Source organism: Chanos chanos, chromosome 2 (genome assembly GCF_902362185.1).
Source record: "Chanos chanos chromosome 2, fChaCha1.1, whole genome shotgun sequence".
Taxonomy (NCBI): Eukaryota; Metazoa; Chordata; class Actinopteri; order Gonorynchiformes; family Chanidae; genus Chanos; species Chanos chanos.
In genome coordinates, this window is record NC_044496.1 from 56,945,651 (window position 1) to 56,960,421 (window position 14,771).

The 14,771-nt window shown below is 45.2% G+C and overlaps 1 protein-coding gene across 2 annotated transcripts in view; it reads right to left on the reverse strand.

Annotated features, from left to right (window-relative positions):
* Positions 1-14,771, reverse strand: part of gria3b (glutamate receptor, ionotropic, AMPA 3b) — an 82,755-nt gene that overhangs the window by 24,674 nt on the left and 43,310 nt on the right. For both annotated transcript variants that reach the window (XM_030766652.1, XM_030766651.1), the window contains exons 4-9: positions 14,279-14,466; positions 6,078-6,131; positions 5,190-5,351; positions 3,301-3,468; positions 2,801-2,905; positions 907-1,014 (exon numbers count right to left, since the gene is read on the reverse strand). In XM_030766652.1, coding sequence (XP_030622512.1) covers positions 907-1,014; positions 2,801-2,905; positions 3,301-3,468; positions 5,190-5,351; positions 6,078-6,131; positions 14,279-14,466 — 785 coding nt within the window. The remainder of the gene's footprint in view (positions 1-906; positions 1,015-2,800; positions 2,906-3,300; positions 3,469-5,189; positions 5,352-6,077; positions 6,132-14,278; positions 14,467-14,771) is intronic.

Genomic DNA, 14,771 nt, shown 5'->3' on the forward strand with positions numbered 1-14,771 from the left:
CAAACAACAGAGCTCTTTGCAGGGAGGAGGATTCCCTATTAGAGTGAGGGAAAATGAGGAAGCCAGTGGGTTAGCAATGGTTTGTTTGTTCATAGCTGAATCTTCATTCTCACCCCTCACTTCAGCACCAAATGTTTTTCCTCTCAAGTGGAAAGCCTTGTTGTTTCTATAATTGCAAACAATTAACTCTAGGTTCCTGTACCAGAAAGACTTGATTAAGTTTCATTCAGAAATCTTCTCTTTTGATCTGAACAGATAAAAAAAAGTACGTGCATAATATTTCAGGAGGTAACGAATCAAATGCTTGAAAAAGGTCATTTTTTTGGGCCATTTGTCAGCTGTGTTTAGAAGCGAAGTTTGGGTCATTCTGTTGGAGAACAAGGTCAGATTTCAGCACAGAACATTCTCCTGGTCAATGCAAAATAAGATTTGAGAGAGGACAGAAGAACCAATCTCAAGTCACCCGTGTCCTTCCTCAAAACCTCTATTTTATTTTGCTTTGCCGAAGAGAAACCATTGTACCATTCGTATTGATGTTTTCTCTGTGTCAGGTCTTTCTCACGAGTCAATGACCATTTACTTTAATGACAGCGAACATGTCTTACTTACGTATGCACTGTGTGTTCTATTTGATGGAGTCAACGAAAACCATTACCGTTACGAATCACCAATGTTTTTATTGTGATGTCACTGCTACGACAGGCCACTGAAGTATGGTAAAATTAAAATGCTTTGTCACCCACACGGATACAGTTGAAACACTCGTGTCTTCGACTGTTTCAACGTGTAGTGAGTGGATGGAAAGCAACATAAAAAGAAATGTTTTTCTACCTGCTCAGGACAGAAAATCTCCCTGAGAGGCAGAATAAGACACGTGACACGTTTAAAACTGCATGAAACGTGTACCATAATAGTAGTGACCACAATTGTTCGGTTTTCCACAGGGTAGGAATCGTTGCCCATCGGCTGGTCCATTATATTTACAAAGCGTTCATATTCGTTCCAGTATCCGATCTGAAAATGGAAAACAAACATGTCGTTATCACACATCGCTAATGTTCACCACACTAATGTTCTGTCTTTTCCCGCCCTGTTCGGAGCCTAGGAATCCCGCTGGGTCTGAACAGGGTTTTAAATGTCTTCTCATGAAGTACTGTGCTCATTAAAACAGCATTAGGTCTCCTCACTACTATTGCTCCAGAGAAAGAAAGAAAGAGAGAGAGAGAGAGAGAAAAGAAAAGGAATGAAAGAGGAGTATCTTCGGTTGACATTTGTTAAGTAGAGAAAATGCTTACATAGAAGCGTGCAGAGCAGAGCACCACTCAAATCTCAATGCAATTCAGCTTCGAAAAAAACACACGCGGACCTCAACATGACAAACACGCCATGAGCTTAACCATAGTGCCATTCTCACCAAAAATGGCAACACACACATGCACCCACACACAAACACACACACACACACACACACACACACACACACACACCCTGGCAACAGATGGATAACAGTCACAATTACTTTTTATTTTTACGTTTATTTCAAGTCTACCCAAAACCTAGCGTAGTCCATCAGTTGCCTGCGTGGGGAGATAAAAGAGTCCAGGCGGTACCGCGGCACGTGTGCCAAATGTTCGTTTTTATCGCAGTCGTGTGCGGCGGCGGGGCAGCACATGGATCAGACTGGTGTGAGCCCAGCCAGCTAGCTGCACGCGGCGCTAATGAAACTCCCAACCGCGGGGTACGGCAGGGTGACGCTTAAGTAGCAGAGCCAGAACCTCCCGTGAACGGCAGGGCTGAGCGACCTCCCTTTGTGTCACAGCTGACACCCTCCGTCACCCTCCTGCCCCCCAACCCCCCCCCCCCCCCCCCCCCACCCCCTCCCAAACCTCTGTCAGCTCCTCACTGACAAACACTGCCCATTAGCACAATGCTAATGACTGCTAAACAGTGACAAAGAAAACTGACAGCGCTACAGTGATGTATGTCCTACACATGCTCTGTGAACAGCCCTTGGTCTGGATGCACAAACATGATTCTCATTTCACTGACACACTTCTTTTGATCATATTAGACTATTATTTAAAAAAAAAATTAAGAGTTCAACCTGAGTTTAGAGATACAAGAGGACTAATATTTGAATTTAATAATTGAAGAGGAAATGACTGATGAAGCCAGAGATATTTGATCTTATCTTCTTAAATATTCCACGAGTGGTAGTTTCTTTGATAATTTTATATATATATGAGAGAGAGAGAAAGAGAGAGAGAGAGAGAGAGAGAGAGAGAAACATAGCCACCCTTCCTTTCAAATGGAAAGCGGAGAGAACCTGGTGCCGTACTCAAAATAATGTTCTTTTAAAAATCGCCTTTCTCCACCTGAAAAGAACACCAGACCTCTGGGTGCTATGGTTTGACTTAACAAAGCAATATCTGAACCAGCACATTCCTCCCCTGCTTACTTTTTAGACCTGAATTCGGAGCTCGCTCTGAATAGTCGAGAGCCGTCATGTCGCATTTTTCTGGCCCCTTTTTTTTTTTGTTTTGTTTTTCCGAAAGAAACCCTTTTTCCTTCCCTTTAAAACAGCTTGGAGACTCTGAACAATGTAATGACTGCTGTGGTGTGAGAGAGAGATATTAACTCCAGTCTACTGTAAAATGGAGTATTATTCCAGCCTGAGCTGGGTTTTTTACACAGCCGCGGCGTCACTTTGCAGTCATACGCTGACCTCTGCTCTCAATTCACTGAATTCTCCACCGAACGGGAGGATGTGTTTCAGCCAAGCGACGAGGGCGTCACTTACCTTTCTCGGCCCTCCCGTTTTCATCTCATACACGTCGATGGTGTAGTTTGTTCTGCGACCGTAGCTGTCAAACTGGATATTTCCAGTCATCCCTTGCACTTGGACCTAGATGTGGAGAAACGGCACAAAAAAAAAAAAGAAGAAGAAGGAAACAAAAGAGCAAAAATAGCGCCTGTGCCCTGAACTGAACCCAAATGAAAAGTGGCAGTCAAAGCAATAGGGTCATTTCTACAAGCTTGGCTAGTGCTCTCTGTAAAACAGCCATCCGGAAGAGAGAAGGGATTATGGAAATACAGAACCACACGGTGTATCAGAGCTGAGAGATGGAGTGGTCTGGCAGAAAGAGAGAGAGAGAGAGAGAAAAAGAAACAAAGCTAGAGAAAGGAAGGTGGGTGTGTCTGTGTATGTGGAGAGTGTGTGTGTGTTAGAGAGAGAGAGAGAGAGAGAGAGAGAAGGAGGAAGAAGAGGAGAATAAGAGGAAGAAGACTGACTGCTCCTACCATTTTGAGGGCTCTCTCGATGTCGATGCCCTGACTCCAGGGTACGGCGGGGTTGGCGAGGCAGTCTCCAGCGCTGCCACGCCTGGACACGTCCACCCTCTGTCGCCGTAGGTAACGGAAAGCTTCAGCAATCACCAGGATGGCATCGTAGGACAGAGCAGAGGTGTACTTAACAAATACAGACAAAAAAAGAGACAGCGACAGAGAGAGAGAGTGAGAGAGAGAGAGAGAGAGAGAGAGAGACACTTACTGATTCCGTCCTCTCTTCTTTTTCAGTCAACTTTGCACAGAGCTGCACAAACTAGCTGCCATACACAGTTTGTCTGAGTGGGCGCCACACATCAGAGGCATTTAAGGCGAACTCAACTCATTTTACAGGAAAAAAAAAACACATGCACACACGGAGGTCTGTTGACAAGCACTATGGAAATGCACTGAATTACTATAATCATCGGAGCAGCCGACGCTCAGCTAAAAGCCTCATTTCAGGGGTGATGCCTCATCCTCAAGACGCAGCCATTGTTTCTTTAGGTACTGAGCCTTTTAAACAGAAGTTTAATTGCACAGACATGTGGAATGTTTAGCTCATAGAAAAGGCTTTGAGTTTCAGAGCCACTGTGGTGCGTGGACAACACCCGTAATTACACCGCGTTTTAACAAAAAACAACATGGCATTAGCATACACTCGTTTTCTAGGGAGTGAATAAAAATTTTCCATTAACTTCGTTTTTTCTGTTTTTTTCTCTCTCTCTCTCTCTCTCCTCAGTGTTACTGCATAAATTTAACAAAGTGAGATCATTTATCTCTGAAATAACAGAACAATTTAACAAAACTGGTTAAAATAATATTTTGCACATCATCTGAAATATCCGAGAATAATAAATTCCCCAGAGTAAGATTAATGGTCTGATATGAAAACATATTCGTGAGCGTGTGTGAGTGTAAGAGAGAGCGTTGACTTTCTAGCGTAGTGTAAGATGCTTGAATATGACAAGTTTTCTAACGCTGTTTCTCTAAGCGTTTCTCTGCGACTTTCCTTGACCTGTTCACCAGTTGAAGCAGAACATGGCCATTCATCATAAGCCCCCCACATCATGACAACACTTAACTATGCGGCCATTAAAAAGCTTCATCTCTTGCCTTAATCAGATGTAAACCAACGCTGTGGCTCAACACAGCCAAGGGCTGAGTGTCAACATATTGCCTGAGGAAATGGAGAATTAGAGATAAAGATAGAGGAAAGGAAAAAGAAGAGAAGAGAGGAGGAAGAGAAGAAAAGAGATGAGCCAGAGAAGAGAAGAGAAGAGAAGAGAAGAGAAGAGAAGAGAGGAGAAAGAGAAGAGAAGAGAAGAGAGGAGAGGAGAGGAGAAGAGAAGAGAAGAGAAGAGAAGAGAAGAGAAGAGAAGAGAAGAGAGAAGAGAAGAGAAGAGAAGAGAAGAGAGGAAAAGAGAAGAGAAGAGAAGAGCCAGAGAAGAGAGGAGAAGAGAAGAGAAGAGAAGGAGAGGAGAAGAGAAGAAAAGAGAAGAGAGAAGAGAAGAGAAGAGAAGAGAGGAAAAGATAAGAGAAGAGAGGAGAAGAGAAGAGAAGAGAAAGAGAGGAGAAGAGAAGAAAAGAGAAGAGAGAAGAGAAGAGAAGAGAAGAGAAGAGAAGAGAAGAGAAGAGAGGAAAAGAGAAGAGAAGAGAAGAGAGGAGAAGAGAAGAGAAGAGAAGAGAAGAGAGGAAAAGAGAAGAGAAGAGAAGAGAGGAAAACAGAAGAGAAGAGAGGAGAAGAGAAGAGAAGAGAAGAGAAGAGAAGAGAAGAGAAGAGAAGAGAAGAGAAGCAGACAAACCAACTGAAGGTTACAGAGGAGAGAAGATGGCACGTTTGATCAGCGTATAAAAGGCTTTACCTTCAGCGGAGTGTTCCTGGCCTCTGGGAATTCCCTTTCATCTAACCGTTCCCAGCGTTGGAGAAACTGCTGCACGATGGGGTTTTCAGGATTGATTATCTGAAACCCACTTATGTTCGCCCCGCCAAGGAAGACCTTGTCCAAGCTCACATTGGAGAAACCCTACGATCAGAGGAAGAGCACATCATTTAAGCCTCAGAGCAGAACAGTGTTCAGGCTACGCACCATGAAGGAACCTCTGTCATAATGCAGTAGAAGAAGATTGCATTCAACTCAGTTACTCTTAACACTACTGCAAAAGAGCAACAGTTCCGAAAATCATCTTTTGGTGTTATTATTATTATTATTATTATTATTATTATTATTATTAATTTACAGTCATTGAATAATGTTTTGGAAAGCTAATGTGTTTGTATTCTCGCTTTTTTGTTTCAGAATGCTGTCATACAAACACAACATCATGTTGTCGTAGTGTAGCGCATTTTTTGACAACTGTCCAGCTTCAGTTTTCATCAAACAAATGATGTTGTTCTGGTGTGGCCCCCCCCCCCACCCCCCAGCCCCGCACCAGGGGAGCTTTGTTGTTCTGGTCAAGCCGGCTGTTTGAGGGAACAGAGCCGTGTGCGTAGGCGTCACAGACACACACTCGTTATTCAGCGTCTGGCCTAACGAGGACTGAGGGAGGCTCAGAGCCTCAGATAACGCAATAACGGCGGAAAGTTATCCTTTACCGCCAATCGGATTGTCACTCTCCCTCCTCATTAAAATGACCCAATTATTCAAATGCCGAACGTACTTCTAATCCTTGCAAAAAAAAAAAAAAAAAAAAATCTCTCTCCCGGATTTGCACGACGGTGCACTTCCAGGGGGGTGGAAAAAATAACTCACCAGATTAGCCAGCATGTAGTGGTAGCCTCGGCTGTTCTTCCCCAGGGTCACCACCTGAGGGAGAGAAATCAATAACAGTTAGCCAAGCACGTAAAAACAGAGCCGAGAGGCAAAGCTTAGTCACTCAGGTATGCCCTCCCACCACGTTTGCATAGACATGTGCATTAAACACAACAGCAGCTGCTGGGAGCTGACAGGGGAGCCATTTTCTGATTGATGTGTCTTCGTGTAGCTAGCAGGCACTGGGAAATTACCATCCCGTCCCTGACAGCTCTTACTTAAGGAGCTCTAAGTAACTTTTGTCTTCATGAATTTATAATGGCAGGGACCTCTGTGTGTGTGAGTGCGTGTGCATGCATGTGTGTGGGTGTGTGTGCACATGTGCGTGTGTAGTCGAGGTGCACAATTCAATGGAAAATAAATAAATAGATAAATAAATCAAATGCGTTTCTAGTCCAATGTCCCTTTATCTTTTTTTTCCCCATGTGGGTACCTCAGCTCTCCACTGCTTGCTCTTGTATATTTTCTGTGGAGAGCAGGCAGGGTGCAGGTAAACATCAGGATGACTGAAGAGTGTTTCTCATGTGTTTGGTAAATACAGTGAATACAGGAACACGCTTCTCACACGCCCGAAACAAACTGTTGATGCATCTGCTACATATGTGAACATATGACAGTGAGTTACTCTCTGATATTAATTAACAAACTTTTTTTTTTCTCTCTCTCTCTCTCTCTCTCTCTCTCTGCGCTCAGCGTCCGCTCAGGCAGGCAGTCATCTTTGAAGAAGCTCCAAACAAACACGGCTCGCTCCAATCGCTTCAACCAAAACTGTGCGTGTTTACATGTCAAGTTTGCTTAAATCGAATAACGCTCTGCCCCGCTTCTCCGCTGACATCTGTGAGTGATTGCTGTGTTTCCCTCTCGCTCAGAGAACTCGCAAGAGAAAGCATCGCTTCTCTCTGCTCTTATTCATTTCATCAGCATGTTCAAGTAGGTCAGTCAATTCTGACAGCGACAACATCACAAATTCATATCACGGCAGGAAATGAAAATAAAGACAAGGGAGAGTGAAGTGGAAGTATAGTGAGTGAGTGGGAAAAGACGAAGAGAGAGAGAGGGAGAGAGAGAGAGAAACAGAGAGCAAAATACAAATGAACTTGTTGTTGTTATATTTGACTTGCAACATCATTTTGTTTACTTGTGAAAATCTAATGACACAACTGTATGGGTGCATGTAAAAACCTCCCACCATATCTAATGTAAAAATGTCTAATGCCAAATGTTTTATCTTCATAAGTAGTCAACAAAACTATGGGGTAATCCGATATTAGGCCTAAGTACACACAGGGAGAGAGAAAGAGAAAGTTAGAGAGAGAGAAAGAAGGAGGGACAGAGCACATTTTCAAGCAGTCTGTCCCTTCAAGAGGAAATGAATAAAATGGAGTCTTCTCTCGGGCTGCAGGGTTTCAGAGTGTATCCTGTTAGCTGCCAAACTGGCCAGGCAGTCCTGTTGTGTGTGAGTGTCACCGTTCAGAACAGTGTCCTTGGCTTCTGGCTCGGGAGGAAGATTAAGTAATGCCAGGTAGAGCTTTAAACTGCTGGTTCACAGCACTACTGCTGTAGGGTCTCTCACACCTGAGTGAGAGCTGGCCAAACCCCAGGCTTCACACCCCACACACCCACACACACAAACACACAGAGAACCGCATGCAAACAGAAACACTGGACAGGCCTTCGACTCCGCGCAGTCAGGGCTTAATGACACTGACTCAGGCCAAAGCCAAGAATGACGGTCACCTTTCCAACCAAGCAATGGCTTTAGAGACTGTTGCCGTGACGCAGGCCTGCTCGATCTCGGGTTTTTCACTGTGGACCTGACTCAGTTTCATTACAGCTTCTTAGAGTTTCAGAATTCTGTTTTCGATTACAGAAATGGGCGTTCTGGGACATATCTCCAAGGACTTGGCAAACAGATTCAGGGTGACATTTAAAAACACATCAGAGCTTCCCCGACTGCATAAACAGCAGCACGCGTTCCGAACCTCATTTTCAATGTTGAACTTTAAGCATGTCTGTTCATTGGCCTATGATTGCATTATAATGTTTTATTAATCAAACATAGGTCAGGTTGATAGGATTTAGAGTTTAAAACACACACACACAAACACACTACAGCGCACACAAAAACAGATTTGCACCCCCCCCCACCGTCACATCCACCTCCACCACCATCACATCCACCTCCACTACCGTCACATCCACCCCCACCACCATCACATCCACCCCCACCACCATCACATCCGCCCCCACCACCATCACATCCACCCCCACCACCATCACATCCACCTCCACCACCATCACATCCGCCCCCACCAACATCACATCCACCTCCACCACCGTCACATCCACCCCCACCACCATCACATCCACCCCCACCACCATCACATCCGCCCCCACCACCGTCACATCCACCCCCACCACCGTCACATCCACCTCCACCACCATCACATCCACCTCCACCACCGTCACATCCGCCCCCACCACCATCAAATGCACCCCCACCACCATCACATCCACCCCCACCACCATCACATGCACCCCCACCATCGTCACATCCGCCTCCACCACCATCACATCCACCTCCACCACCATCACATCCACCCCCACCACATCCGCCCCCACCACCATCACATCCGCCTCCACCACCATCACATCCACCCCCACCACCATCACATCCACCTCCACCACCATCACATCCACCCCCACCACCATCACATCCGCCCCCACCACCATCACATCCACCCCCACCACCATCACATCCACCTCCACCACCGTCACATCCGCCCCCACCACCATCAAATGCACCCCCACCACCATCACATCCGCCTCCCACCACCGTCACATCCACCCCCACCACCATCACATCCACCCCCACCACCATCACATCCGCCCCCACCACCATCACATCCACCCCCACCACCGTCACATCCACCTCCACCACCATCACATCCACCTTCACCACCGTCACATCCACCCCCACCACCATCACATCCACCCCCACCACCGTCACATCCACCCCCACCACCGTCACATCCGCCTCCCTCTTTAAGAAACAGCACTTCTTTTTTTTTTTTTGTAACGGCCTCAAGAAAAGTTTTTGCTCCAGTGTGATGAACAAACTCGGGCACAGTAACCGCTGTCTCCCGTAGCTGGAGTCTACTCACGCGGTCTGGCCTGCCTGGCCTCAGCACGTCTCCTGGCCTTTCAGGACTCCATGCAAAGCTTTACATTCACTCATAACGCTGCATAAAAGTCCGAATCATAAACACAGGGTCATTTTTACCTGGGCCTGACATTTAGCTAAAAGCTGCTGAACGCTAATGTCTGAGCGGGACTGTATGTTTGGGGAATGTAGACAAAATGCCAAAAGTCTCATTGCAATAAAAAAAGCATAACAGATGCATTATGATGTTAGAATTATGTAAAGTCAAAAGGAAAGTCAAGCGTGGCATCGTTAAAGTGTCCGAGATTGTCGTTGGTCTTTGTGATGTTCACAGGTGCTGAATACTTCAGGGTGGCACAGCCTGGGCGATCGTTCGGAAGGCTTAACAGAATCGTTTCGAAGCGCTACTCAAAGACGGGTTGTGTTTGTCCGTCTTCTGCCCGACCTGAGATTCTGGCCCAGGTTCAGGCCTGCTGCATCATCACTTCCATCTGCCACAACACAGTTACAGAGTGTGGCGCGACTAATCGATACAAGCTTCCCATACATCACCGAGCCCCGCCCCCCCCCCCCCCCCCCCCAACATCTTCAGAAGCACCGCAGAAAGCCCAGTGATCTTCATTCTAGCCTCTCCAGCCCGGCTTTCATGCCGGGAGGCCAGAAGCCTGAGTATTCCCAGAGGGATACATTCTAATTAACTGGCAGAAGCACATAGCAAACTTCTCCTCCTGGACATCTTAAATGTATGCCGCTGTGGGCCTGGGCAGAATTGGCTCTCCTCCAGCCGTGGGACGCTGCAAAACGGGCTTTTCGCTCGGCCATTTGGGTTAGCGTATCGTCTCTCTGAAACCTTAGAGGCGTTTGTTACGCAATGCCCTCCTCCTCCTCCTCTTCCTCTTCTTCTTCTTCTTGTTCCGATCACATTAACCCTTCCGCTCCCTTAAGCACATATCTCACACAAACGTCTCACCCTCGGGGTCACCCATAACAGGGGATCAATAAAGACTGTGGTGTGATCTAAAATTAGACTCATGTGCTAACGCTTTTAACTACAGACATATATAGAGAGAACACCCTTCAAAGAGAGAGAGAGAGAGAGAGAGAGAGAGAGAGAGAGAGAGAGAGAGGGAGGGAGGGAGGGAGGGAGGGGGAGAGCGAGAGAGAGAGAGAGTGGAGGAGAGAGAGAGAGTGGGGGAGAGAGAGAGAGGCATTCGCGAGTCCATCCCTTTAAAAGAAGCGCCTTAATCCCATTAGATTAAGACGTTGAGACATTAAATGGTCCCGGGTGGCAGGGGCTGTGGTATAAGGACCTGCATCTTTGGGGCTTTTACTTCAAACAGGAAGAGGTTGGTGTTTTTTTCAGCGCCCGTTCGTTGCCTCGTTTCCCGTCGTATCGTTGACAGCACTGTGACAAGGGATCGCTAGCGCCTTTGATTTCATCACTGACTTTACTCCACTGTCTTTCCTGTGTCTACGGGGAGACAGAGCAGAGGTGGCATAGCAGAATGGCAAACTGGAGAAGACTGTGAGAGTGTAGGAAGAAAGTCATCAGGAGCTTTTGAAATATTGTGCTGCTTATGTTTCTTACGTAACCGTGAGAGACCCTTTCATTAAGCATCTGCTCCAGGCTGTTCTCTCATTGGACTTGGTAGAACTTTTCAATCAGATTTGCTGTTTCAAAGAAAGCTGGTTCCACCTTTTGTGTGTGTGTGTGTGTGTGTGTGTGTGTGCATGTGTGTGAGTATGCGTGTGTGTGCATGTGTATGTTTGTTTGCTGTTCAGTTTCAGATATACATTCACGCATACGTGTGTAAATGCATGTAAAGACAAGGCTCGCTGATTGCAGTCTGATCGTGGGTTTGTGTCGAGCGCTGGGAGACTGGCTCTAGTTCTGCTGAGAGGACCAAATCAAACTTCTTCACTTGTCTCCCCAACACGAGTGTATTCAGCTTAAAAAAAAAACTGAGCTCTCTCTCTCTCTCCTCATCTGCTCAGCGAAAGTGTGATCTAATGATAGTTGTCTGACAGACTTTCTCTTATCAGTAATTTCACACTCAGTCCAGAAAAAACATGACACATGACAAACCGAATGCGGCAGAAAGAAGAAAAAAAGAGAGGAGGAAAATCTAACTCAGATTTCCACTGACACACAGCGGTCGAGATTTGCTCTGAATCGTTGGCTGAGGAGTGCCAGGCTGATCAGGAGGAGTTCTGCCTATTGAGGGGGAGTGGAAGATGCTTTCTCTGTTCCTCCTTAGGTGGCGGGGAGCTGTTGTGAGGATTCCCTGGAGTAGTCGTACACTGCTACTTTCTTTTTCTTTCCCTTTTCTAGAGCGTTCCCTGTCTCTCTGGCAGGCGGTACGCTCTGTATTCCAGGCTTTGAAACAGCTTGAGAGCCCAGGGCTTGTCCCAGATGCCACTCACTCATGCTGGCCCATTCTTTACAGTGGAGATGAGCAGGTTGCTGCCTTTAAGCGTCCTTCAGCACACAAAGCCCAGAGGAGGTAGTGCAAGCATCCAAACAGCATCAGACACACACACAAATAATAAAGGCATGCACACGCACGCACGCACACACACACACACTCCCTCACATTGATAACACAAACAGACACAGACAGATATTGAGACATCAGAGCACATCCAGATCCCACCCCTAAACACAGAGAAGCACATGCAGAAACACACCCACACTCAGCTCGAATGCTCTCACAAATGTTACCTAGTGGTACATCTGACAAATACTTTCACATATAATACACCATAATACATTATTCCACACCTTATCGCTACACCATTGCATATTATATCCCTACACTACTAATGTAACATCATTCTATACTATATCACTACACTACTAATGTAACATCATTCTATCCTATATCACTACACTACTAATGTAAGACCATTCTATACTATATAACTACACTACTAATGTAACATCATTCCATACTATATCACTATACTACTAAAGTAACATTATTCTATACTATATCACTACACTACTAATGTAACACCATTCTATACTATATCACTACACTACTAATGTAACATCATTCCATACTATATCACTATACTACTAAAGTAACACTATTCTATACTATATCACTACACTACTAATGTAACATCATTCTATACTATATCACTATACTACTAAAGACCATTCTATACTATATCACTATACTACTAATGTAACACCGTTCTATACTATATCACTATACTACTAAAGTAAGACCATTCTATACTATATCACCATACTAGTAATGTAACACCATTTCCATCTAATGACAGCTGTCTGTCTGTCTTATCAGTAATTTCACTCTCAGTCCTGGAGAAAAAACATGACACATGACAAACCAAACATAGCATAGTATTCTACACTATCTCACTGCGCTACTGTTCACACACTGTGTGACTAGACGTTAAACATTATTTCCCACTGCACTTTCACTGCAGGCTTTATAAACCACAATACAAATGCACATTTTGTAAATAACAATGTTATCAAAATCCGAATCTACTGTCCCTCCCAAACAAGCACGGTCATTGTTCTGCAGCGGCGCTAGTTAAAAATCACTGCACCCAGTCAGCGTGCTCCGTCGGCAGGCAGGAGAGATTGGGCCAGTGATGCTTGTCTTATCTCTGTGAGGCTGGAACCTTTGGGAGGTCAGCCTTCACTCTCAGCCTAGAGTCAGTAGGCTCATTCACTGCTGGAGTCTGTCGCCCCTGATTTCACATTCAGATGGACTGCGGGAAGATTGAACCAGAGCATTGGCCCTCTGCCTGAAAACCTTCCCCCTGCCCCAGTCTCCATGGGACTCCAGTCCAGCCGCTTATCTGGACCTCTCATAGCCATCAGCCACGGCACTGCCGCAGAGATTAGTTCAATTAGGTTCGATTTAGCCATTGCATGCTGAGAGGGGAAAGAAAAGTCAGCGATCAGCATGCCCTGGAGACCAATAAAGGGAGTTCCTATTGTAATTGTCCTAATTCCTTTTGCTTCTTCTTTACCGAATCTGCTGTCATAGTTAGGAGGAGAGAGCATAAAACAGCATTTCATTAAGACACTTTGACTGAAGTTTGAACAAACAGATTGAATTTGACCATATTTATGGCCAAATCTTTACAATTAGAGGGTGAATCCTAAAAAAAAAAAAAACAAAACAAAAAAAAAAAAACCACAAATAAAGCCATTGAAGATGAGACTATTAACATGTCGCTCCATGATTTGTAATCAAATTTTTCTTCCTTTAAGAGCAGTTTCTATCCTAATGGTTAAAAATATCACGAAGTAAGCTGTTTAAGTGCAGTTTAACAGAGAATTATTGAGTAAGGATATTTGCACCACAAAAATTTAATTAGACACAGTAAATTAAATTTGCTAAAAGCAATTCTGTATTGAACGATGTTTCGGGGTTCAAAAGACACACATAAAAGGGAGTGAAACCAAAGCTCAGTGAATGATGCTGCATGGTAGAGGGAGCCAATATATCTGAATTAACGCTAACGAGCAGAATCCAATTCAGGTTCTGATTGCTTCTCGTGCATTGCGTCGGGGAGCTGTGCTGTGCTGTGGTGTTAGGACCACGGAGAAAAGGGCAGCTGTGGATAAGTAGCCACTCATCAATCCGTCTTAATCGTATTTCGTGTGTGCGCGCGTCGGTTTCAACTTTCTCTCTCTTTTTTTTCTTTTTCTTTTTCTTTTCCATCTCTTTGCGACGCGGCAGACGTGTGTGGAGCGATGGAGAGCGCTGGCTCATTAACTGTGGACTAACGGGCTGGTCTGGGCCAAAGGCACAAGTCACGTCACGTCTTTAGTCGCCAAGGGCACGAGTCAGGAGGTCTCAGTTCTGTTGGTGAACCTAACCAGCCATCCAGACACCCGAGAGAGAGAGAGAGAGAGAGAGAGAGAGAGGGAGAAAGAAAGAAAGAAAGAGAGAGAAGGAAAGAGAAGCGCACATGTGGTGCCTGGAGGTACCTGTTCCAGGATGACGTTGATTCTGTCCACCTCGCAGTCAATCAGATATCGTTTCTCCTGTCGTCTGTCCATTTCCTCGATGATCCGTCTGAATTCCTGGGGGTCTGATATACTCCCCACAGACCGCGCTGTCACCTGCCAGTTATTCGCCACCGCGGCTTCCATAATGGCTTGAAGTATGGAGAACCCTTCAAATGGAAAACGTAATTTTCATGTTAGTTTGCAGGTAGAAATACGTCTTGATGATGTCAAACATGTCTTTCCTTCAAACAATATTGATGAAGTAGGAATAAAAAAAACCCACTTTGTTAAAATCCTGGCTTCCTTTCAAATTGACTCCCTTTTCAGTCTTGTAAAATCTGTGTTATATTAGCATGCTTAGCAGTCAGTTCTTACATCAGGCCATGGGAACAACTCTATTTCAGCAGATCTCTAATGAAAGGAGTATTATTCAAAAACCTGTCATATTTTCTACATTGAATTAGAACGTCTG